This window comes from Cebidichthys violaceus, unplaced genomic scaffold (assembly GCF_023349555.1).
Source record: "Cebidichthys violaceus isolate CVI_PGR_0920_01 unplaced genomic scaffold, fCebVio1.0.p SCAF_19, whole genome shotgun sequence".
In the NCBI taxonomy this organism is placed as follows: Eukaryota; Metazoa; Chordata; class Actinopteri; order Perciformes; family Stichaeidae; genus Cebidichthys; species Cebidichthys violaceus.
This window is the reverse complement of record NW_027176361.1, coordinates 12,014,864-12,039,017: the sequence shown is the minus strand read 5'-3', so window position 1 is coordinate 12,039,017 and position 24,154 is coordinate 12,014,864. Positions and strand designations below refer to the sequence as shown.

General features: G+C 42.7%; 2 protein-coding genes across 3 annotated transcripts in view; one reads left to right on the top strand and one right to left on the bottom strand.

The window, feature by feature from the left end:
- Positions 1-9,975: 9,975 nt before the first annotated feature.
- LOC137874769 (histone H2A.Z) lies at positions 9,976-11,577 on the bottom strand. Its single transcript, XM_068713701.1, has 5 exons — positions 11,468-11,577; positions 11,092-11,169; positions 10,811-10,924; positions 10,601-10,730; positions 9,976-10,310 (listed from the first exon to the last, which is right to left on the bottom strand). The coding sequence occupies exons 1-5, from the start codon at positions 11,468-11,470 to the stop codon at positions 10,249-10,251; spliced, it is 387 nt and encodes a 128-aa protein (XP_068569802.1). The 5' UTR covers positions 11,471-11,577; the 3' UTR covers positions 9,976-10,248.
- A 6,326-nt stretch (positions 11,578-17,903) lies between these two features.
- The window catches only part of lrch4 (leucine-rich repeats and calponin homology (CH) domain containing 4), a 41,945-nt gene continuing 35,694 nt past the window's right edge, over positions 17,904-24,154 (top strand). For both annotated transcript variants that reach the window (XM_068713697.1, XM_068713696.1), the window contains exon 1: positions 17,904-18,293. In XM_068713697.1, the coding sequence (XP_068569798.1) occupies positions 18,122-18,293 (172 nt within the window). In that variant the 5' untranslated portion in view covers positions 17,904-18,121. The remainder of the gene's footprint in view (positions 18,294-24,154) is intronic.

The window sequence follows — 24,154 nt, the reverse complement described above, 5'->3', positions numbered from 1 at the left end:
TACTTGACCGGTTGGTCATATGGAGGCATACAACCACGAGCCAGTGTTTGGATGATCCCCAACACACTCACACTCCTTCTTTATTAAGGCTAGTACCTCTTTAAAGATCATATGGTCCAAACTTAAAGGATGGGGGGGCCACGAACCAGACCAATGAATATGAACAGCAAATTACTGGATGTATGCTGTCATTAAAAACACTGTTATGAACAAAGAAGAATAAAACCCTGCATCTGGTATATCTGTTATATGTATGCTTTATGTTTCTGACAACAGCTTTAGAGTTGGAACATATTTTCTGTGACATCATCGACACAGAACAGATGATTTTTAAGATCTTAGATCAAAGCTTCACTCATTATTCCCTCTGTCAGGTGACCATGAAGATAATAAAAATAATGATTAATGTAACACTGTTCAGACGCGGTGAATCCAAATTGCCAAGTGGATGTTTATTTACATTGACATATTATCCCTTTATAACATTATTAAGGCAAACCTGTTCGAGAATAATTGTCTATTACCAATTAATTTGGAGTCATGTTCCAATATTCAGTGTGTTATTCCCTCCTTTCAGCCTGTCTCCAACAACTCCTGAGAACAATATCTGCCTCTTTAGCTGCTAAACGCTCCACTCTGTTCACCAGCTATAGTCTGTGACTGTGTCTGCTGTTTGCTGCTGAGCAGGTGGTGAACAGTTACTTTATCAGAGACCTTTTCACTGGAAACAGCTGCCTGCCGCTGCTGGGAACCAGGCTGATGAGAGTGGAAATTGTGGGTCAGAAAATGTAAACTAAACCGGTGATAATTCTTCTTGAGCTCAACACTGCAATATACGATGCCTTATAATAATTTATAGTTTATTTATATCTACAATATTAAAGTGAGACTATGTTATTGTTAAAAGAAGCAATTCATAAGCAATGAAACACAGCCGTGCTCAGTTTAATACACTCTGTTGCTGCTACAGACTAACTGGCTAACCTTACTGACATTATTGAGATACTTTGCTATGTGTACTGCTAACCGCCCGGACGTCTCATTGGGCATTATACCTGATTTGTGGTATTGGACAGTAAAACTCTATCTATATAAATGGACCCGTACTGTATTCATTTGTTAATATGGCATCATCTCCTGTGTACAGCACACCTCAGGCCTCGGTACGAGCAAGTTCACTGGCAAGAACAGGAGAAAGTGTCTGCTCAGACTCCTGGATTAATTTAAGCTATTTTCCTCTGAGAGAATGGAGCTGAGGGGGGGGGGGGGGGTATGGAGAAAGAATAGAGACGGGGGGGAGGGCTCTACAGGATGTCCAGTCAGCAGGACATCCTGTTTGAGCTTCCAAATACCACTTCCTCCAATAAAAAGGGGGAGACCTTCGAAATAATCTCCCACAGAAGAGACACAGAGACATTGATTGTCACCCTGGCACGAGGCCAAGGCTGAGGAGAAAAGCTGCCCCCCCCCCCCCCCCCCCCCCGTCAAGCCTTTGGACGGTAGTCAAAAAGCACCTCGAGGAAGTCATTAAAGCTCAAGGTTGATGAAAAGTCTCTCCTTCCTCATCTACACCTCTGCATGTCTGAGGGCATGCTGCTCCGACAACTTTTAAGTTATTTTCAAAAGCAGGTGTAGGTTCCAGAGTCACGTGACGGAGGTATAACCTCGATGAGCAACACACCTGATAGATAACTCATGCTGCTAGATTGCGTTGTATCTTGAATGTTGTCAAGTTGCTCATTCAAATTCAAGTCTTCCCGTGGCAACCACTTTGCAAATCTTAGCAACCACAACCATTAGCTAAGCAGCCACACTCCAGAAGACACATTACTTGTGTTGAGTTACAAGTTTTATAAGTTTTGTAACTTGTAACTCAATAACTTGTCACCAATGTCACTGATGCTTTGTGGATGGGTACCAATGACCAATGGTGCTCTGGCTGGTTTTAATGATCCGCTGTTGAGCCCTCCTGTCCTGATCCGTGCACATCCCGTGCCAGTTTGTAATGTTTCCAGTCAGGAAGCTTTCTATAAAGTAAACTAAAGCGTGGCACAGGAATTATGCCTTCTTAAGTTTCCTTAATAAATACGGCAGTTTATGAGCTTTCTTCACCAGGATGGAGATGTGTGAGCACCACGTCAGCTGATTCCCAGGAACTTAAAGCTGTTAACTTGCTCCACCTCAGCTCCATTGATGTAGACGAGGGTGTGCATCTTCACCTCCTTTTTTCTAAAATCAACAATCAGCTCCGTGGTTTTACTGACGTTGAGCAGCAGATTGCTCTGAGCGCCAATCTGCAAGATATGTATAGGAAACCACTTAGACAGCTAGGCATTAAAGAAAAACTAGGGTTCACTGCAATGTGACTTCAAACTCCACATAGCTCTGGTTCTATGAGCTCCTTCAGTTCTGATGACAGTGTAGGACAAGTTGGGTATGTTGGGACACTGTATCAACATCGAAAAACCTTCTGTTACTCGCAGAGAACCGTTTTTTAGAGCCTAACCCCAATATGAAAAGAATAATATGTTAAATGTAACGGGACGGTTGGGACAGTGGGTAGAGTCAGATGGGACGCCTTGTTCTGGGCTAAAAATATATTTTTTTAATTCCACCTTATCATTAAAATGTTGATTGTTCAGATGTCTTTGAGAAAAAGAAAACATGTATAGAAACAAAGTACAGAGAGAGACTTGATTTTCTGCTCAGGGAGACATTACTCTACTATATCTTCACAGATAGCAGCTGTTTGCTGCTATGTTTGAATCCTGTTTATAGAACCTTTTATAGATAAAGTGCAGATTTCCAAGTCAGCTATGATGATGTATTTCTAATTCATTCCAGAAGATGAAGATCTGTTTCCGTTTTCTATACACTTCTTGTGTTTAGTTTACTTCTTGTGTTTCTTGTGTGGAGCTGAATCATACAAATATGGTATGAAAGAACAACGTGTGGGGGGTCCTGCTCATGGAAATCTGCGCTATTAGAGCTCCTTTGAAGTGTTTATTCATATTTGCCTTCGCAGCCTGTTGCTGTCTCTACCGTTGGGGAAGCTGATGGCAAAATGAAGACCACCATAGCATGCTGTTTGCAGAGGGATTTCAGCCCCCTGACCACTCGGCCATTGTCATCAAATTTGCACAGAGCTGCAATAATTCAAAGACACTTATCATATGCTTTTGGGTTGCTTGTGTCCCCAGTTTCCCCCTGTGGCCAATCGTGTTGACCTTCCTGTCAGCTCCCCCGTGGAATTCTGGGTGGCTGGCCGTTCTGCCGTCGTCGTCCCCCCCCCCCCCCCCCCCCCCGCTCACAGAATGCATACAAATTAGCCTTTCAAATATCAGATCAAGTTATGTAAAGAACAAAAGCAAAGTGGACTTCAAAGAGGAGGGACGAGGAAGGATGCTGCACGCAGAGACTTCAGCCGGCTCACTCAACCGGCCCGGTCCTCAGACGCTGTGGTGGATTTGATTATTGTTTTTTACTCCGCTCCTCCCCCTCCCCCTGGCTCCCCGAGACCCCCTGCACTACCAAAATGGGTCCAGCCCTTTGGAGCGAATCCCAATCCCAAACCTGGTCTTTGATTTCGGGGGGCTTGGCACTGCTTCTTCTCCCCCTGCTTTGTTCCTCTTGATGGATCTAGGCGGGCCGGCGAACCGTGACCCCTGCCAGCCCACCCCGTCTGTGTGAGCACACACACACACACACACACACACACACACACACACACACACATACACCAACAGACAATGCCAAGCCACCACAGAACCCAAGAGGAAAGGAGGGGGAAATGGAGGAAGAAAAAAAAAATGTCGACAAATGTGCTGAAAGCATCTGCGAATCAAAGTCTCATCCCTGACAGAGATTACAGGCGCGGTGAGTGTCGTTGCTGTTTTCATTGTGTCTGTTCTGATAAGTTAGCCATGTGTGATGGGCGAGGAGGAGAGTCTGGACCGCTGCCTATTCAGCTGCTCTGAACCACCTGCCACCAGACGGACCCGAGTGTGAACTTGAACAAGGGAAAAAAAGCACTTCAATTCCCAGCCCTCCCGGCGACCGCCTCATTTTCTCTCTAACTGTGTTATCAGACCCGGCTTTGTATCGGCTTTGTAGCGGGCTCGGTGCTGAGTTGACGAGCTTTCACAGTCGCTCGGTGCAGAATATTTCATGCTGGGAACTTTTTGTGTGCTGAGACCGAAAACAAAGCAGCTTATGAGAGGCTACAGGAAATCACTGTGATATCTGTCGAAGACCAGCATGCACTCATACTGCTTTAGAGTTCACTTCTACACTCAGAAAACACTGTACATTCTATTCATTATTAGGATATTGATTCCAATTAATTACAACTTGGGTTTTATTTCTATAATTTGGCCATCATTTCTATAAATTGTGATAACATTGCACTCACTAGCACACTTGACCCTTGGCTAACCCGCTGCTATTTACCATGGAGGCCACACTGTCACTAACTGCACTCCTTGTAAAAATATCGTCAAAAATGTTTGACAATCGAAAAAGGAATTTTAGAGAGAAGCTGACAGAAGGGTCTACATTATGTGTTTGATATACTGTATATTCAGAATGTCAAACTGAGTGAGCAGAAAACAGGTTAAAAAGATAGAGATAGAAGCTAAAGCTACAGACCACGGTGTAAAAGTGAACCACCACATCTCCTGGAGATCCAGACAGAAGACAATGAAGTAAAGGAACACTGTCCCTGTTAGCTGGGTAGATCTGTATTCACTGGTACAACCAATAACAAGTAACAGCAGCATGTGTATACATTCAGTATACCTACAGTAGCTCGTAGCATAGAAGTGCTAATGCTAATTAATGATGTGCTAACTTACTCTGCTAATATTAATGTAGAAACATAACTTAATCTTCATCTCCTTGTGAAGAGTATCACTATTACACAACATTTAACCATGACTAGCTCCAAATCCAGTAAACCAGGTTGAACATGAAGAACACCTGAAACGACTGCATGACGGTCTATGGAGCAGAGCCGGATGTTTGTCGGACCGTGGCCGGAGCTGGCTGATGCTAAGCTATGATTTCTGGTCAGTCTGCATTTGAGGAGTGGAACTTAGTGAAGGGTCAATTGCAGAGATCTGTAAACACGGCAACATCTCTAAAACAAAGCAGCAGTCACACAGTTAGATAAGGAACAAGTCGACATTTATTCCAGATTATCAAAAGCACCGTAGTGAGACAGGAAACCAGACAGTGAGAGCACCTGAAATGCTACTAATGGCTCACTGCACAGGAAGCCTTCAGTGAGCACAGTAGGTGAGAGTTAAAACAGAAAGTCTGTGAAACTAGAGCGGGTCGTCCTTCTCTCAACGGAGCCGGAGCGCTTCTCACATTGTGCAAATGTTCAAAATCAGAACCATAAGAAAGTCTTCTTCACAGACTGTACATTATTTTTGAACTTGTGATGACATGTTGTTGTGAGCTCTGTAAAACCAATAAGAATGCTAAATCCATCCAGTGAGGCCAGCCTGAAGGTTCCTGCACTGTGATTAGAACCAAATTAAAACGACCCCCCCTCAGTACACTCTTAATTGACTTAATAATTTGACCAGGTCTGCGGAACAAATCATCAAGCAGACACATACCGACCACAATTTGAAGTTCATTAGACCCATTTTGACTGTTTCATCCCCGATACTTGGTCAACAATCGTTTGGGTGAAATAAACTGGAACTGACTCGTAGCATGTAACCAGAGCTAAAGAAGCAGAAGAAAATGGAAGTAAAATTGGAAAAATCTCAACAAAACTTTATCAAGAAACTTGATTTATTCAAGTGCACGTGTGAAGTGTGTTGGATTGTAAATCCTCAACAGAGACCTGGGAGGTAATATTGAGATTTTTAAAGGAATAGTCCATTTGGTAAACTTTCTGGTAAATACGTTCATTCCCTTTGTTGCATGTCACCTCCCACCCTCATCTCCTGTCTTCTGTCCATTTTTTAATAAACGTAAAATGCCCAAATAAATTGTTATTAAGTACCGAGCTGCTGACAGGACGTGGTTAGCCTAGCTTAGCATGAGACTGGAAGCAAGGGGAAACAGCTAGCCCGGCGTTTTTTTTAAAGGGCCTACCCTTTTCCAAACAGTTTTTAATGACAGCTTCTCCATGGTTCTGTGTAACAAACCATCCCTGCTTCACCTCCTGCTCAGCTAACCATGCTCAGCTCCAAACTTCGTGCAAAACCATGAGATTGATACTGACCTCCTGACCTCTTAAAAGAAAGCTATCATCCCTAAATGTTAAACCGTTCCTTTAGACTTTGAAAAGAAGGACTGCTTCGTCTTTTTGTGCATAAAGAAAAATAAATGATCCATTGCTTCACCCAAAGCATTCTGGGAAAGTTCTAGCCCCATGGAACCTGAACAAGATAAACAACGGAGTTATACTATGTCTTGATGAAATGAAAGAAAGCACAAAATGTCTGCTTCAATTTAATAAAAGTGACAAGTAGACTGAGCTGACCCTTTCCCATCATTAAGTACAACAACGAGTTCTGATGCTGTCACATGTGGGATCAGTTTACTAATTATTATTCCTCTCATTATTTCCACATAAATGAGGCTCAATGAGTGCACCCAGGTACTGTTTGGACTCATTTGTCCAGTTAAGGACCTCGGCCTCTCCTGCACGTTTGATTAGTTTGGACAAGCCAGCAAGACCAGCTCCAGTGCTGCGTGCGAGCCGAGTCTGTGTCACGCTGAAAAGTTTTCTTAATTATTTTTAAATGTCACATTTGATTTCACTAACATGAAGGGTGAAAAGAAAACAGTTTGACTCAACAAACTCCTTAAGTCCATGGACTAACACTCATTCATTAAAGGAATTCACCATTTGTCTTCTATTTGTCTTGATAAAAGATTTTTAAGATTGACGATGCTGCACAGGGAGCACAACATTAGCTGCTCACGATTTAGGTGAAAATAGATGGACCTATGAAAGTCCGAGAACTCCTAACAGCCAATAATAATACATTGCTGTAAATGCGTCAGTTAAACAAGAGGCTATTTTTCATCTGTGTCAATTACTGAGCTGGAATCAGGATGTGGTTAGCCTAGCTTAGCATAACGACTGGAAGCAGCAGGAAACTAACCTGAAGAGCCAGATGGTTCGTCACACACACATCCAAGAAGCAGCTTTACTCAGCTTTGAGAATTAGTGAACGTTTAAACGACGTTTTATCAAAACCTCTGTTTTATTTTTGTTATGCTAACATTGTCCAATGTTCAATGCTCAAATCTCAAAGCACTGTTACATAAAGATAGATCCAACTGGAAATAAATCACATCATAAGTCCTATAAATAAAAATAAAAATGATAACAAATAATGAAGTGCTGCTAAAGTGCAGTTTTAAATGGACTATCGGATGACTCGGTGTCTATTTAAAATCCAGTTTCCCATCCAGGTCAATGACTTGGACATGGTTTTGTCCCACAAATGTGTCTGGACACACCACAGATGTTGGATGATGAAATAGTGAAGCTTCTGAGTGTCATAATGACTGATGTCATTCATGCTCATAGCAGAATGATACAGGCTTTGACTTATCTGCTAGTTACATGGGCTCCATATGTCAGAATAACTGAGACCTGTAGTGGTGTTGTAGTGTCATCTAGTGGTGGTCTGACAGTATGGTCAAATAAGGGGTCCAATGTGTCCACGTCTGGTTGCCATATCTTAAAGAGACAATCCGCTTCAAACAACTTAGACTGATCAATAACACTTTAGGTAAGAGGGAAGATATGTATTTTTGATTTCGGGGTGAACTGTCCCTTTAATAAATCCTTCGAGATTGTCATGAAGGGTGTAAGTGAGCTTCCCCAGAGGCAGTACTCTCGGTACCTCCTTACACCAAGTGCAGGATGTACTGACCAATACAGAATTTGGGAGTTGTTTTTATACTATAAGAGTATTCCAACCAGTTTGGGGTTGTGGTTGTTCCATGCACTGTCCACTTTAACTTCCTAAAACACTGAAGTGGTTATATATCCAATCATGGTATAGCCCCGCCTCCGCTTAGTGATTTTATTAAACAAAGCACTCAAAGCAGCAGACTCACTAGATCTGCTTCAAGAGGTGATTGTGTCATTTCACATAGGTCAAGCTCTTTTAGCAAATCTACATTCTCTGTGAAGGAAGCTCACTCATGGAAAACTCTGCCACCACATATACGCACACAAAACACATACAAAACATTCAAACACAGCCTTAAGGAAGGGCTTGTTGCCAATCAGGTGTGCAAGCATTGATGTACTGTCTGTCCTGCCTGCTTGTTTTGCCTATATGTGCATTTGTCTTGTTCAGTGTTGCTATCTTCCATGTTTGATGTGTGTTATGTGCCTCAGTGTTATATATGTGCTTGTACAGTAGGTGGGTTTGTTCTGCTCTGCTCTAGTGTCAGACACTTTTCTTTTGCTTATATGTGTATTAGTTTTGTCTATACGTTACTGTCTATCTACGAATTTGAATTCCATTTTATTTGAAATTTTGTAATTTTTAGGCAGCCTTCGAACATCTGGCCGGGGACAGCAGATGAAAACTAGCCTCTCTGGCTAACTCTGGCTCACCTAGTTTCACTGTCAATTGGTGTGCATTGTCCCTGCAAAATAAAAACAATAAAATAAAAAAAGGTAACCTCAACTTTCACTTTTCCAGAAATTGTTGCACATTTCTTAAACACGTGTGCATGTGTGTTTCTGAACTGTATTTAATACATTTAGGAGAGCTTAGACCACGCGTGCATCTTAATAATGGTATAATAAAGTCTGTGTGATATTTTAAATCGTGTCCGTCCGCCAGTATTACAGCTCAGAATACAGAATGCATTTTTCTAACTGATGCCCAGATATGTTCTATCAATCTGCCATTGCTTTTGGATGTGATTAGTGGAATAGTTAAAATCTAAACCAAAGGTTTCATAAACATAAGTAAATATTTTTGGTTGGGTTGTTTAATATCTGCCAAACATTGTTATACGTCTTATTTGTTGATAGCAGGAGGAGAAATGAGGCTGATGTAAGGAGTATTTACTGAAGTCCTTCAATGACTCCATTGTTCCTTCTTCAAAGTTTGACCAGCTGCTCCGTCACCCTGTTCCTGCCAGAGCCTAAACACGGAATATTGGCCTGGATTTCTCCACATGTGGGCCAAAAGTGAAAAATCATTTTAAAATTTGAAACAGACCATGACCTTATTCCATGTGTTCAGAACAATAAAGTTACTTTGAACCTCTAGTTTCAACAAAGATGCTCTATAGAAATCATCTCGTGTGTTACCTTCTTGTGAGTTATTAAAGGGGCCGTCCTTCAGTTTCTAGACTCCATATCAGAGTTTGGTCTATGAGCACTTCCTTAAAACGGTTTCAAAATCACTGTTCTATAAAAAGGTGGAATTAAACGGAACTGGATAAAAAAACCATGTTTCACAAAACTCAGAATGTCCTACATTTGTGTTTTACATTTAAGGACTTCAAACTGCAGTCGTGGAATTCTACAGGAGACGTGTCACTGATTGATGATTTAAATGTCATCTGTATACACTAATCATACTGCAGTTTTTCATATCTCACACCGAAACCAGAAACCGTCAAACTGCCTTCATGCAATGAGCCGTCCGTACACCACAATATGCAAAACGTTGTGACTGTGCCAGTGCAGGCTTTATTCAGGAATCCAAAAATGACTACAGGGTATACCCAGTTCACGTCAGTCCAGTGGTAAACTGATTCAAAACATGCTTTCCAATCAGGCAACTATACAAGGCTGACATCAATAGTATGCGTGCTCAAGATGGCTGTGGTGGGCCTTTGCATTTCGATGATTGAGGTGGATTCTTTCAGACCACTGAAGCCACATGTACACCATCCACACTGGAGAAGCCATCTGAATGCCTAAAGGTCAGAAGCTTCAGGAAATAAACCCACGAAAATGCAAGAACAGACCGCAAATGCCCAATAAGAGCTTTATTAAAACACCACTTTACATGTGAATTCCACAAACGAAAGCTTCAACAAAAACTGCAGCACCAGAAAAAGAAAAAAAAACAAAACACAAAAAATGAGCTTCTCTGAAGCCACTTTTAAAAAAATACCCCAGGTGAGTAAATGCAAGCTCAACCATACAAATAACTCTAAAGGTGTTCTACGCTACGACATTTAAACACTTGATGCAGACTTCGTCCTGAGATGGCATGACTCCCGCAGCACTTCAGGTTATACCGTCTTCTGCTGGCCCTTCTTTCCAATCAGAGACTTGTGGATGTGAGGGATCACACCTGGGAAACAGAACAATGGATGAGCCATTAACAGAGCCGCAGACAAGCCAACCGCTAACGGTGTAAGTTAGCTGATAATCAGAAAATTTAGAAACAACATGAGCTAGACAGCCAAAAGGTGACATATTAAGGCTTTCTGTCTCACTAAATGGAATGGTCATTTGTGTGACCGTTAGTACCTAGTCCATAATAAATATAACAATGGAATGGCATATTTAAAATATAACGCAATTGTATTGCTCAAAGCTCAAGACTTTTCAATGCCACTTGTTGCAGAAGCGTCTCCTTACCTCCACCAGCAATAGTGGCCTTGATAAGAGAATCGAGCTCTTCATCTCCTCTAATGGCCAGCTGCAAGTGGCGTGGGGTTATACGCTTCACCTTAAGGTCCTTTGATGCATTTCCCGCCAACTCCAGCACCTGAAATAAAAAGCTATTAACATAAAAGCCAGAAAACGGCAGCACCCGGAAGGATGAGTGGTAAGCAAGCTCGGCATTACCTCGGCCGTGAGGTATTCCAGAATAGCCGCGCTGTACACCGCTGCAGTGGCGCCCACTCTGCCGTGGCTGGTGGTTCTGGTCTTGAGGTGTCTGTGGATACGACCCACTGGGAACTGCGGCGATAAGAAGAAGAGCGGACATTGGCGCAGAGAAACAAAGGGTTCACTGGCCCGACGGTGAGAGCCGGCCAGCCGAGTAGCCTCTGCGACGTCTGCTTGTTAACGTTAGCTTGTGGCTACGTTAGCACAGTCGAGGCAGTGATAAATATCAGTGGACAAACCTGCAGTCCTGCTCTCTGCGAGCGCGAAATCGCCTTCGTCTTGGTCTTCCCGGAGTCTTTACCTGCCTTACCACCGGCCTGAAAAACACGAAAACAGTTGCAGTCGTCAAATCGTATTGCCGTGAAATGACATTACCTAAAAAGGTGGACAATTACACCATTCCTTTCTACATTCAATACCCATTATAGTGCTCGCCCAGTGCAGCCAATGACGATAAGTTAGCTAGCATGCTACGCTAGTACAGCAGCTAAGACTAGAAGCTAATAGTTAGCTATTCACCGATATTCACTAACGGCTATTAAACATGGTGTTGCCAAAAAACAGCTAGCAGTCACAGTTTTCCGAAATGCCTCCAAGACGACATGGAATACTAACCATATTTAAAATCCACAAAGAAGTTCTGAAGCTGCAGCCCAAAATCGAGTGTGTCGCTCTATACTACCGACTGCTGGCTTGCATTACAACCCCCGCCCTCAATTGTCCCTGATATATAGCCGATCTTTATCCGGGTAACTGCTCTGAGAGCACGAGCCAATCACTCTTCGTCATCTGTTTCCTGCCTCGGCGTTCAGCCAGTAAATACCTCGCTTTTTGGGAAATGTGGTACATTTCCGTTCAAAGTACTGATGGGTAATGTAGTGTAGACGGACTATTCCCGTTGTTTTTTCGTTAGGTCTGCTCTGAACTCTGAAAACTCTACAGACTGTTTTCTTTCACTGATAATTTATTCCTTTATTTGATTTAGAACCGAAATAAAATGTATTAGAAGTTGACACTACAGCTTCTGATCCAAGTGTTTTCTACTCTAAGTTAGGCTAAGTTGACATGTTGAGTGAAAATATAGGCAACATGTGTTTGTTTGGACATTTATTAGGCCAATTACATGAACCATGTCAGGAAGCCTGCTCACTAATATCAAAATGACACAGTGGACTCTCAACATGTGGTCCATTTCATACACAACATATTGTCCCTTAATGAAAATATCTTCTTCTTTTAACTATTAAAGGGGGAAGCAGCAAACTACAGTGGCCACAACTTGTGTGCAAATCCTACCTTTTATGATTAAAACCAAGTTTCTTGTTTCAATAGATTATGTCAAAAAGTGACCTTTTTATATTAAAAACTGCTGGTTAATTGCATTGCCTGTTTTTCGCAGAATTCAAAATTTATTTTGCAATCCTCTCCTAAAAGGAGCCACAGTCACTTGATGTACTGTCACAACCCCTTAGGCCTAACTGTCTGTTTCCACTTCCACAAACAGTTTCCTCGTTAACACTGTGGTCTCACAGCATGTTTATCGTCCCGTTGTAGTTTCCTACTGAAGCCACATGTGGGCAGTGAATGCTCAGGGTTGTACATGCATTCTTTGCTCTACAGCCACCGACTGTACTTCACAATACGTTTACTGCAAGTTATAGTGATAGACATTATGTCAAGTTTTAGATGCAGAAAAAGTCATTGTTGTTATACACTCATCTAGTTTGATTAAGTGGGATACTTTCTTTTATGCCCAACAGCAACCTCACAATGTAAAGCCAAACAATCAAAATAAAGCGTCAAATAAATAGATAGATCTATCTATCTATGATTTTCATATCATATATATGTATGTATATACAAAGCAAAACAAAATTAAATATAATATTGATTTTTCCATGCATTTTCTGTATATATGTGACCCATGATGGTTCAAACACGATTCTAAACATTTTCATCTACTTATTTATAAACTCTCAGTCACTCTTATTTTAGCAGTAGTGGGTGAGGTCTTATTGATTTCCGTTCACATTAGTGGTTAGTTGTCTAGTGATGATCACATACTACATGTTATAGTTCAGCCTGACACCAACAGTAGGTGGGGGAGTCATGAAAGCAGAGAGATTTCTGCCTCCTTTTCATCCTATTTTACTGCAGTGTTAATGTGTAACAGGCTCCAGTCGAGGAGGGTGTGTCAGGACTCGATAAGACAATCCGTGTGTGTGTGTGTGTGTGTGTGTGTGTGTGTGTGTGTCTGTGTGTGTGGGACAACATGCACAGCTGGTGGTGGGCTGGTCACGTCTAAATCTCATACCATTCATTCCCAGGCGTACTCCCCTTTCAGCAGTCACTCACTCACTCTCTCCCCCGGCCTCTTTCTCCTCTCCCTCTGTTCCTCAGTCACTGTCAGTCTCTCCTGCCTCTGTCACTGAGCTCTCTGACCGCCGTGAATCAGTGGATCACAAAATATTGTTGGATAGGACCGTACCACATTCTGACTCCAGTTCAGTGCTTAACTCACGGACATGAGCTTGATATTGATCTTCTCATGTCACTCCCAGAAATAAAGACAACTGGCATATTTCCAAAAAGGTTGGAGTATTTCTTTAAGACGTTGAAACACAATTACCATGTTAAAAATTCTTACATTTACAAGTTCCCCTTAAAAATCCAGAATCCATCGATATATTTCAAATGTTGAAACACAAGATGTCTCGACTTCTACACGCTCATTGGACATGATTGGCTCCAAACTATTGTGATGTCAAGAAGTCCTGCTGGTACAGCCATGTGTTCTGCTGAGACCTAAGTGGAGCGCAGAGAAACACCCCTTCAACATGATAGGGACACCTGTAGCTTTGGTCTGTGAAGCTGAGAGAGGGTCAGAGAAGTGACAGGAAACCGACGATGTCTCCACAGCCCACTTGGGGGGAAAACAAGAGGAAGAGAGGGAGAGCTCAGAGGAAGAAGGGATGGACAGAGGGCGTGAGAAACTGTGATGTCACTCCGGCTGCTGGAACTCAAGTAGAAACAAAAACAGAAAGAAAAAACAAGTTTGGTGGGAAAAGACTCCAGATTTGTTTAACTGGAGAAGAGATTACTGGGTCAGTGGTCTGCAAAGACCTCAAGACCTTCATCAGCACCTTAAGAAATATGTTGAGTCAACAATTTATCCCACAAATGCAAGTGAATATGAGTACCAACCCACATGCACATTCAGCTCTACTCATTGGTCCTAGTGTAAACCGATGACATTGTTCCAAAAGCATGTGGGTCAATGAAGAGCATGAATATTCACACTCATTAGCAGGCTTTACTTTATGTTGCTGCTTCTTTTGTTGGCAGCTCATGTTGTGTCGCTCTCAGAGACGAGCAGGATCAACTGTGTGTGTGTGTGTGTGTGTGTGTGTGTGTGTGTGTGTGTGTGTGTGTGTGTGTGTGTGTGTGTGTTTCAGATCCTCTCATATTGAAACAAGATGATCCACATTGGGAAGCCGCTGGATATGAGGTTCATCATACCATACTAAAGAGTGTTAATCACAGGTTTTTAAACGGTGTTAGTGAGTGTATTTTCTTTTACTTTACTTTCATCCTGAAACCAGCTCTGTACTTAACGCACATGCATGAGACTGATGTCAATCTTCTCATCTCTTGAAAAGTAAGCTAATAAGTGTAATACTCACAATGTTGCTCTATAACATAAAAAAAATGTTTCATCAATCATATAGCACAAACAACATTATTCCATCTTTCTCTGATATACGTATTATTACTTGAAAACAACAGGATTTCCTTCTAACTAGCTTCCATGCCCTTCATGGACAAGTTAGCAAGGCTGCAAACATCACTGAATTGAAAGCTAGATATTTATGCTTTTATTTAAAGGTGCAGTGTGTAATAGCTGGCTACATGCTCCAAAACTATATACACATATATATATATATATATATATATAGGGGGCAGCATTTCACCTCTACTACTGGGTCCATACAACCTACATTTGCAGTCGTTGGTTATAAATATAACTGCTATCTTATATCGATAGTTTATGTTAGCCATCTGGACAGACTGGACACTACAGTGACTTACTGTAGTTACTGGTTGGCAAAAGATAAGTCTGCAGCAGGATACTTTGACGTATTTTGCATAACATCAAAACTGTTACTTCTTTACATTCTTCTAAAATTCTGGCTAGATTTGACACATTGCACCTTTAAGAGGGTGAAGTTGGAAGTGCTCTGAAATACCATGCTAAGTGCCGCCGTTGCTCAGTTTTCAATTATTTCTTTTTTTAGAGTTTTTCTTGTGGCATTTTCGCTCTTATTGGACAGAGGTCCGTGTAGACGTGGGGGAGTTAGAGCGGTATGACACTAGGAATCAAACCCTGGACTCCTCGGTCATATAGCATACTGTAACCATGTGGTTACTAAATCGCTCAATGCCTCTTGGTAAACTTTAAATAGTTTGGCGATAAATCGGTGAAAATATTAGACGTGGGTCCTGGGTGGAAGTGTGAAGGGCAGGAAACATGTGTTGCTGCTCTTTTTGATTTAATTGGTGGATCATCCTGCTGCCGCCACTGTTGCTGTTCTCTCTTCTTGGCTTGACCACATTGGGATCTGGTCTGATTATCCTCAGGGCTGCAGTAGCATACCAACACCAAAACCAACAGTGACATACCACTCCTCGACACATGCCACTACAACAAAAGTGGCATACCATCAGCCATCAACACCCTCTAACCTCCACTCGCAGATCTGAGCCAGGCACACACGGGTCGAAAGAAACATTTTTCTCTGGAATTGTCAAATTTGCCACAAAAGATGCTTCAATCACATGAAAACTCGACTCAAGGGGGCCTTTAAATCAGTGGTCTCGTACCACCGAGACCCATATAGGCACAAGCTGCTCATCAAACCTGCAAACTCTTTTGCAATATTAAAACCACAATGACGAAAAGAGTCACAAGAGTTACTTCAGTGGAAAGCATGCCTGTGCTGAGACTTGTTCATCACCATTGGCAACACTGTGATGGTGCCAGTTATGGACGGTGAGGGTGTGAACCTGTTGTTCTCAGCAAACACGGCAGCAGGAGCCTGCCCCTGTAGATCCCTGCCGTACAACACGTTTAGATCTAGAAGGGGACCGGGCCATGTTCAAACCCTGACCAGTGTGCATCAGGCTGCCAACTTATTTTCTTCAGTATTTGTCATAGTGCTGTATTGCCACTTATGGCCAAAATGTATGCACTGATGGATTATTTCATTATGTTCGTTAATAATGGATATGCGTTATGAGTTAACCCGAAAAACGGCAACAGCAGCAAACGCAATCTGCAGCCCTGTATTGCTCCTCCATAGACTTTATAGGTTCATAAGATGGAAAACAGACAAACAAAGGAGAACCTAAAACAGCAGACCAAGCAATATCACAATACCTCCCCCCTGGGTGGGGGAGGAACGCTGTGCTTTCACTACAATCTCCAGCAAATACAGTGGGCAGATTGAGTTAACCAGTGAATGCTAATGGGGTTTACAAGTGCATGTAGTGAAAGTTAACCCCCACACATTCAGCACACACACTCGCCCTGGTCGCAGCTGGACAACTAGTCAGACAGGACTTTGACAGATGGTCCAATGGGACGCTGGGAGAGGGAGGGAGGGAGGGAGGACACAAGAGCTAAGGAGAAGGATGGATGCAGGATGGAGAGGAGGGGACAATGCAAATGGGTGCAAAAGTGTGTGTGTGTGTGTGTGTGTGTGTGTGTGTGTGTGTGTGTGTGTAGGAGGGGAGTCAGCTGTTCCTGAAAGAATGGAAGAATAAGACTAAGGGTTATAAACCTCACGGGAGGCGAGGGGGGACCATGCAGTCCTGCTGATGCTGCATTTGCACATATATGGCCGTTTTGACACGTGCATCTATTGAGACACACCGACACAGCGGACACACACTAGTGTAGTTCTTTATTTAAGACCAACAACAACTGAACAGAATTCAGCTAACATGACATGAGCTTTCATTAATGATAAATGAGACATTCATTGGATCACCTGGCCGCTGCCTCACCACGCACCCAGCTTCATGATTGGTTAATGTGTTAATTATGTCTGTGCTACTCTTATTCTGATTGGTTCGTAATAGCATCAAGTATAGTATTGTTTCTCCTCAATTTCAAGCTATAATCATATGCAAGAAGAGGCCCCGCCCCCACGAATGTCAGTCAAATTACTCGCATTGTGACCACGCCCATTCATTATCGTTTCCTCGCGCTGGCTGCACCCTTCCGAAAGCCAGGTACAACAAAAAACTGGTCGTTTTTGTCAATTTCCGGTTGTGACTATGAAAATAAAATTCTAAATATGCAAACTAGCTTAGGAGAAAGTAAGGCAAGCTTTTCATATTGTATTCATTGAGTCGGCTATTGAATTATATTTTAGTTTTTTTCCCCAAAAATGGATTACCATAGATTAACAAAACAATGTCATTATAGTACCAGATTACATAGTTCTTTTAAGGAAACTTCCTCGGTAATGATTCGGAAATTTAGGCTCTATGAAAAAAAGTGTTTAAGAGGTTCTGTATGTTGCTGAAAAAATCCCTCCATAAAGGTTAATAAAAAACAAAAATGTTTTGTATTACATCACATAACATCACAGAAACAGTCTTAAAAAAAAGCAGTCCCCTCTTCTTAACTGCATGTTGAATCATTACATCTTAACAAGTCTCAAATCTGCTCTATGCAGCACTAGCACGAAAGATATCATTTTAAAAACGTGTGTCCACAATAATAGGTAAGTTAAACCAGATTTTAGGTACTGGCTTACAATATGTTAAATTAAGTTGTACTCTGTAACAGTTAACGTTTCTTTTTCATCTGCTCTAGCTAAAAGTGGGCGATGTACAGAGCTGTAATCAATGTTTTGTAATGATTAAAAACTGATCAAAACTGTGACGTCCTTCTGAAGTTTTGCGCTTTTATTTTGAAGGAAAGCCACAGTGTTCCCCTAAATGTGCCAGCTTGACGTAACTTCCTGAAAGATTGACAGCTTGAACCGCTCTCGCTTACTAGTGGAAACGAGAGCTCCCGTTGTGTGAGAGACGCAATCACAACTCACAACGCCAACTGATTTCTCTCGGATTTAATTGTGTACTTTGAAAGAAGTTTACAAGAAGCGCTCTCAGTTTTTGGAGTTTAGAACAATCTTCGGGGTATGAAAGTGGAGCGGAATCTTCCAACAAAGTAAAAGAGGTGGTAGACGTGAGCGTCTGATGGCTGCTGGGGATGGAGCCCAGCTGCCTGCCACAGTAGCGGCCAGCCGCAGCGTGGAGAAGGCGCTCGAGGAGGCTGCCGCGAGCGGGGCTCTGAACTTGTCGAACCGAAAGCTGAAGGAGTTCCCCCGGAGCGCCAGGAACTACGACTTGTCCGACATTACGCACGCAGGTCGGTTTGCTTTTTCACTCTTTTCCTTAACTTACAAAGCGGTACGCGCGAGCTAGCCGTTATTACGAGAACTGCCTTTTGTTTTATCGCCACCTGCTTCTTTCTTCTGACGGAGTCGGCTCATCCTTCCTCCGCGCCGACACGTTTCACAAGACTCGCGCAAGTAACTCCGCACTTTTTTTGGTCCCGATGACTGTCACAACTGTAGACCTCCTAAATGATGAATTAAGACTTCTTTCAAATCACCAGCGCCCCCCCCCCCCTCTCATGTGGGCACGTGGGTACCCCATCAAACTGTTCTTACATCAATGAGAATATTAATAAAAGTTGCACATAACGTTAGTCTTATTAACCAAACGTCAGTGTGAGCTAAGTGTTGCCGTTAGCATGTGTGCAGCAGACGTCTTTATGTCTTAAACACTAAAGTCCTAGCTTGGTGGACTCTGTGAAGTGGAAGCTTACTTTATGGGGTGTTTACCGCTCAGTTAAAGCACATCCACGTGACGCTCCAGCTTTTTAGAAGAAGCTTGACGTGTTTTCTTGAAGTGGACTTCAAAGTAAAAAGCTAAAAAACCCGTCAGATACCAGTTCCTCTTCCTCAACGCATCCTCTTTGTAAGCGACTGAAGCAGGTCTACATACGAGCTTAGTCACTGTATGCTGTTGAACTCAGTTCGACTGTTCTGGCCTGAACAGTGGTTTGGTAAAGGGTTTGGTTGCCTTTAGTATTTTCTGTTGTGACTGATGAGCCCAGAGTGTAACAACATGGCAGCCTTTTAGTGAGCAGCTTCCTGGACTGTCTCTGACTGCGTGTCACTCACTTCATCTCATTGAGCTGAAGTGCTCGGCACGTTGTAGAAAGCCACTGATAACAGAGAGTCTAACGTAACGGTGAAGAAGGTGTGGAGGACGCTGTGGATTACAGGGACCTACCTTGGCCTCGCCTTGTTGGAAAGAGGATTACACCATCCAGGTTGCTGAAATCAATCTGGCTACAGGGCTTTAAAGCAGCACCCCCTATCCTCTGCTACTGCTTTCTGTGCTCTGGTAATTATGACCATCTGCTCATAACAACCCGGGTCCAGGCCCTGTGGGATGAGAAGGCCTTGAACACACAAACACACGCACAAGGCACCTGCCGCTGGAGCAACCCAACCCTAATGACTACGGAGGTGATGAATACATCCCATAGCTGTGTTTATCCAAGCGCAGGTTCTGTGATAAGCTAATGATCCAGCTTGGCAAGTCAGTGGAAGAACAACTGATGTTCTCAAAGTTTGATTTAAAGGGGCGACAGCTGCTTACACTGTACAGTTTACTCTTCGTGTGCATTACTCATGAAGATAGCTGTTTACTGTCATCTGGTTTGTCTTACAAAATCACCCTGATGATGTCATAGCGATGTCATTGGGGAAACTGGGAAACCTGCGTTAGAAACTGGCAACATGGAGTTTGAGCTTGAGCCGTTAGAGTTGGGTCGATTTTCGGTTTTGCTGCTCTGTTTTTATTTTTAACTGAAAAATGATTAATTGACCATCAAAATAATGCAGATAATAATGTCAAGTCAAAATAGGGAGGTCTTTAACAAGAACCAGGCTTTTTGCTGGACATTGTATTCTGAAGTAGACTTTTCATTTTTGATGTTAATTAAAGACTGAAAAAGTCATAAATTCCAGGAGATATCATCAAGAAATGTCCAAAATTAATGTGTTCATCTTCTCCATCAGCCTTGGCTTCACCTCTGAACTGAACAAGGCGGCTGCTGACTGTCACACTGCCTCATCCTCTGACTCATCCGCTACTCATTCCGCTCTAATTCTAGGGCCGTGCTCTATGGGCCCAATTGTAGACATTTAGTCTTGAATACATGTTTTTGCAGCACCATAGGCTGTCTTTGTGGTAATTGTCTAGAATGTGAGTAATAAGTTGCTCTTACTTTCTCTGAGATACCTGCTAGTTATGCCAGACAGACATAACGTCTACTGGGAGATACAGCAAATGTGTGTGTGTGTGTGTGTGTGTGTGTGTGTGTGTATGTGTATGTGTGTGTGTGTGTGTGTGTGTGTGTGTGTGTGTGTGTGTGTGTGTGTGTGTGTGTGTGTGTGTGTGGTGACGACGACGACAGTCCTCGCTGATTCACCAAACTGTCCTGACGGCTGTGAGATATGGTCTCTCCGTGAATCTTTACTAATCCTCTTGTTAGCGAGGCAAGTGTGTGGAACGTGATGCATTACTAGCTCATCGTAAGCTCTTCAGAAGCATACATAATGTTTCTGAAGATAACGATCAAATATTGTTGATATTTAGTAATGAATAATTTAGTAATTGTAGTGGTCTCTTATTGTTGATGTGTTTTCTTCTTCTCCTGCTGACACACGGCTCAGCAGTGGTTGTCTCTAGTCAGGGAGAGGGCGAGAGGTTGAAGGGGACAAAGAGCATTACAGTAAATCAAGCTCATAGCTAATAAGCTGTCGGTGGTTAGCTTGAAATGCCAAACAGGATATCACTGTTGAAAATAGGACAGCAGACAATTTGCAATTGCAGTATTTTTTCTTCAAACAATGGATCTGTGAGGTCTGTGGTAGACGACGTCCTGCTCTGTCGACACGGAACGCACCGATCCAGGATGCTTCGATGGAGCCAGGTCTCTGCTTGATGTAGGCCCAGCAGTGTCTGATGTATTGTTGCTGGGCTCGCCGAGTTCTATTTTATCCAGACCCGCCTCCTGTGAGCGGACATCAGCCAGGAGCAGGCTTTAGGTCCAAGCTGGGCCAGCCCACCCCCCTCCCCCTCCCTGTGTCCCGGGGCGGTCAGACCTCGGTGGATCTTGGTCCGACTGGAGTGTAGATACGGTTTTGATGTTTTGTGTTTACATTGGTGGAGTCTGCAGTAAGGCTAAAGATGAGAGGCTTAACTGTCTCGATACGTAAAGTTTAGAAGAGCTTATAACTACTGAAGATAACAGGTGCTGGACAATATGACAACTATACTGTGAGTCCAGGGCTTCAATTAACGTTTATTTTCATTTATATGGAACTTTTTTCCTATCTTTATTCAAGAAGGTGGTCTTTAAATTGTTATCGTCATTTCAGATTGTGTAGCGCTTTCCCTCAAAACCCTGTCACTGCACTCAAACAGCCCTGCTTGCACTTGTATTTGCTCTGCTTCTGCCCAAACTGTATGCTTCCACGCAGACATCCTGTGCTCCAGCTTCAGCCACACAATGCCGTCTTTGCATCCCGGCATCGCCTCTTCACAGGGCCAGTGGACTGTGTTGTCCATTCTAATCAGGTGGCACAAGGCTGAGTCGCCTCTTTTATTTCCCCCAGGAAGGAGTCCAGATCCACGGTGCAGTTACAAAGTTATATTACAGAATATGAATGAAAATGGTATTTGATTCCCTTTCTAATGTAATCAAAAGTTGTAAACATAGTGTCGGAGTGGCCTAGTCTTATGTTAGTCTATAACAATTGAACAGATGGAACGCACACAGATCACTTCCATATTTGCGTGTAATTACCATTTGACAACACATTCATTTGACAAAGCGTCTCACATGTAAACTGGTTTTAATGATGAAACGTTTAACCTAGTATTGAAGGAATCTTGCCTCGATATTGAACCATGAGTGAACTTCAGATCATGACCTCATGTGTCACATGTCCATGGACGAAGGAAGTGTCAACAGGATGTCCTGCTCATGTGATCACTTGTGTTCATATCAAAGTAGAAGTACCTTTTCACCCCTAAACAGCAAAACATGGATTTTATTTGACTGCCTTTTAGTGAAATGGAGATAAATAGATGAAGTATTTGCAGTACTGTAGCTGACTCCTGAGGAGCATCTCTCTGCTGCTGAATGTTCTCTCTCCAGCTCTCACGCATTATGTTGCCTCTCAGGTGTTTAGTGCTACACAGGTAGCATAACAGGCAGCCTGTCTGAGCTTGTTGGGTGAAAACTGGTTGTCCATGGGGAGGGTTGATGATAATGGCGACGCTCTGTCTGCATCATCGATGTGCAGGCTGGAGAACTAGATCACTGAGCTGAAAGCTGTGTTGAGCTACAGCAATCTCTCACAGACATGTACTCATTTTAATTGAACCACAACAATCAGGGTCAATTAATTAGAAGTTCAGCCAACCAATCAGGCCAAAGTTCACTTCAGATGTCCACTACAGTCAATAATTAGCATAAACAAATCAGAAATAAATTTAGACGCAGCTCAGAGTGAGTCGTGGTGGGCAGGATGTTACAGACAGACATGATTATGGTTGAACTGGGATAAGACGAGGCTGTGGAGGCCCAGCAGTGTTTATGATAACATCAGCCCCCTTCTTCACTGGAGCAGCTTCCCTCAGGAAGGTCAAAGGTTCACACACACACACACACACACACACACACACACACACACACACACACACACACACACACACACACACAAAGAAGGAGACTTGGCTCGCCTCCCCCAGAGTGTTTCCCGGTAGCTCAGAGCGGTGGAGGAGAACAAAGCTCAGCTATTGTATGTGGTGTGCACCTTGTGGACTCACAAGTGAATACACACAGCTCACCCTTGGGCCGTTGCTTTAATGATAAGGTTTACCAAGTATGGCTTCTGAAACAATGATATTTGCGTTTCTGGACTGAAGCTGCGGAATGAGCCCCAATATTCAGAATCTTTAAATATCATCACTTTCATTCCAAAATCTATTTTTTTTCCCTGGTGTTGCTAATTAGCGTGCAAAATGAGAAATATAATAAATGCAATGAAGTAGAAGAACATAGTGTACTATGTGATGTTTTGTTGATGTTTGTTAGGTTTTCAGGCACTTCTGATGAATCGGAGCTTTCAGAATAATCCACAGTTTCCCAGTCGTGACTAGAGTTTAGAGGTTGTCGTGAACGTCATTTACAGGTTGTAATCTGGTAATTACTGTAAATCTGAGGGCAGAAGCCTTGTTTACAAGGAGCTGGTTTTACCGGGGATCCTAGTTTCCTAAGGCCCAACATTTTGATAACACTTGACCATGAAAAGCATGTTTAAAGGGCACAAGTTTGGCATTTTTTGCTTGACATATGACTTAAACATCTAATTGACTATTACAGTATGTACTATAATTGATTGATTGGCAACAATATTTAGCTCTAAGTCTGTAAAATCTATTCACCTGCAAATGACATGCAATACAATAGTTGTCATTCTCTGTTTTGGCTCCAGTTTTCTGAGCTTTGTTCTCTTGTAATTTGAAAAGGATGAGCCCGCAGTGGAAATGATTAATGACAGCTTTAATGGTGTTTTGTGTGCAAATTCAGGAGGAGATCAAGTGATGCTCGACATGCGTGGGAGCATTTGTTAAGGCCTCAGTACGCTTCAAAAGAAGTCCTGTCTGATAATCTAATAGCGTCTGAACCCAGGTGTCCAACAGCACAACCAGGGGAAAGGATGTGAAACAATCTGACAGCCACGCCCACTTTAGCAGTGATTGGTCAGGTGTGTGCTAATTGAAATAGTGGGGTTTGAACTCCTTCTTCCTTTCTCTCTTTTTTTCATTCTTCACACTGCTGCTACCGTCACGTCTCTTATCTGAAGCCCAGTCTGTCTCTGATTCTCTGTTTATTTGCTCCGGGAACGTCCGCTGTAAAAATGCATGGTGAGTGAGTGAAGTGTACAGAACACAAAATAAGATGGAGAAGAAAGCAGCCAGCAGTGTTACTTAATGATACATCAACAAGATGCAGGGAGGAATGTCAGCAGAGAGTTAAAAAGCAATAAAGGAAAGATCCCTTTTCTAGTCCACAGCAGATCCACACTGTCTCCTCTCCAAGGATTCAAATTGGTTTTCTAATTTAAATTTAGGCCTAGA

Coding starts and splice junctions, on each gene's coding strand:
- LOC137874769 (XM_068713701.1), bottom strand. Junction 10,731..10,810: donor TGGAATACCTCACGGCCGAG/GTAATGCCGAGC, acceptor TTTTTATTTCAG/GTGCTGGAGTTGGCGGGAAA. Junction 10,311..10,600: donor GGCCACTATTGCTGGTGGAG/GTAAGGAGACGC, acceptor TCTGTTTCCCAG/GTGTGATCCCTCACATCCAC.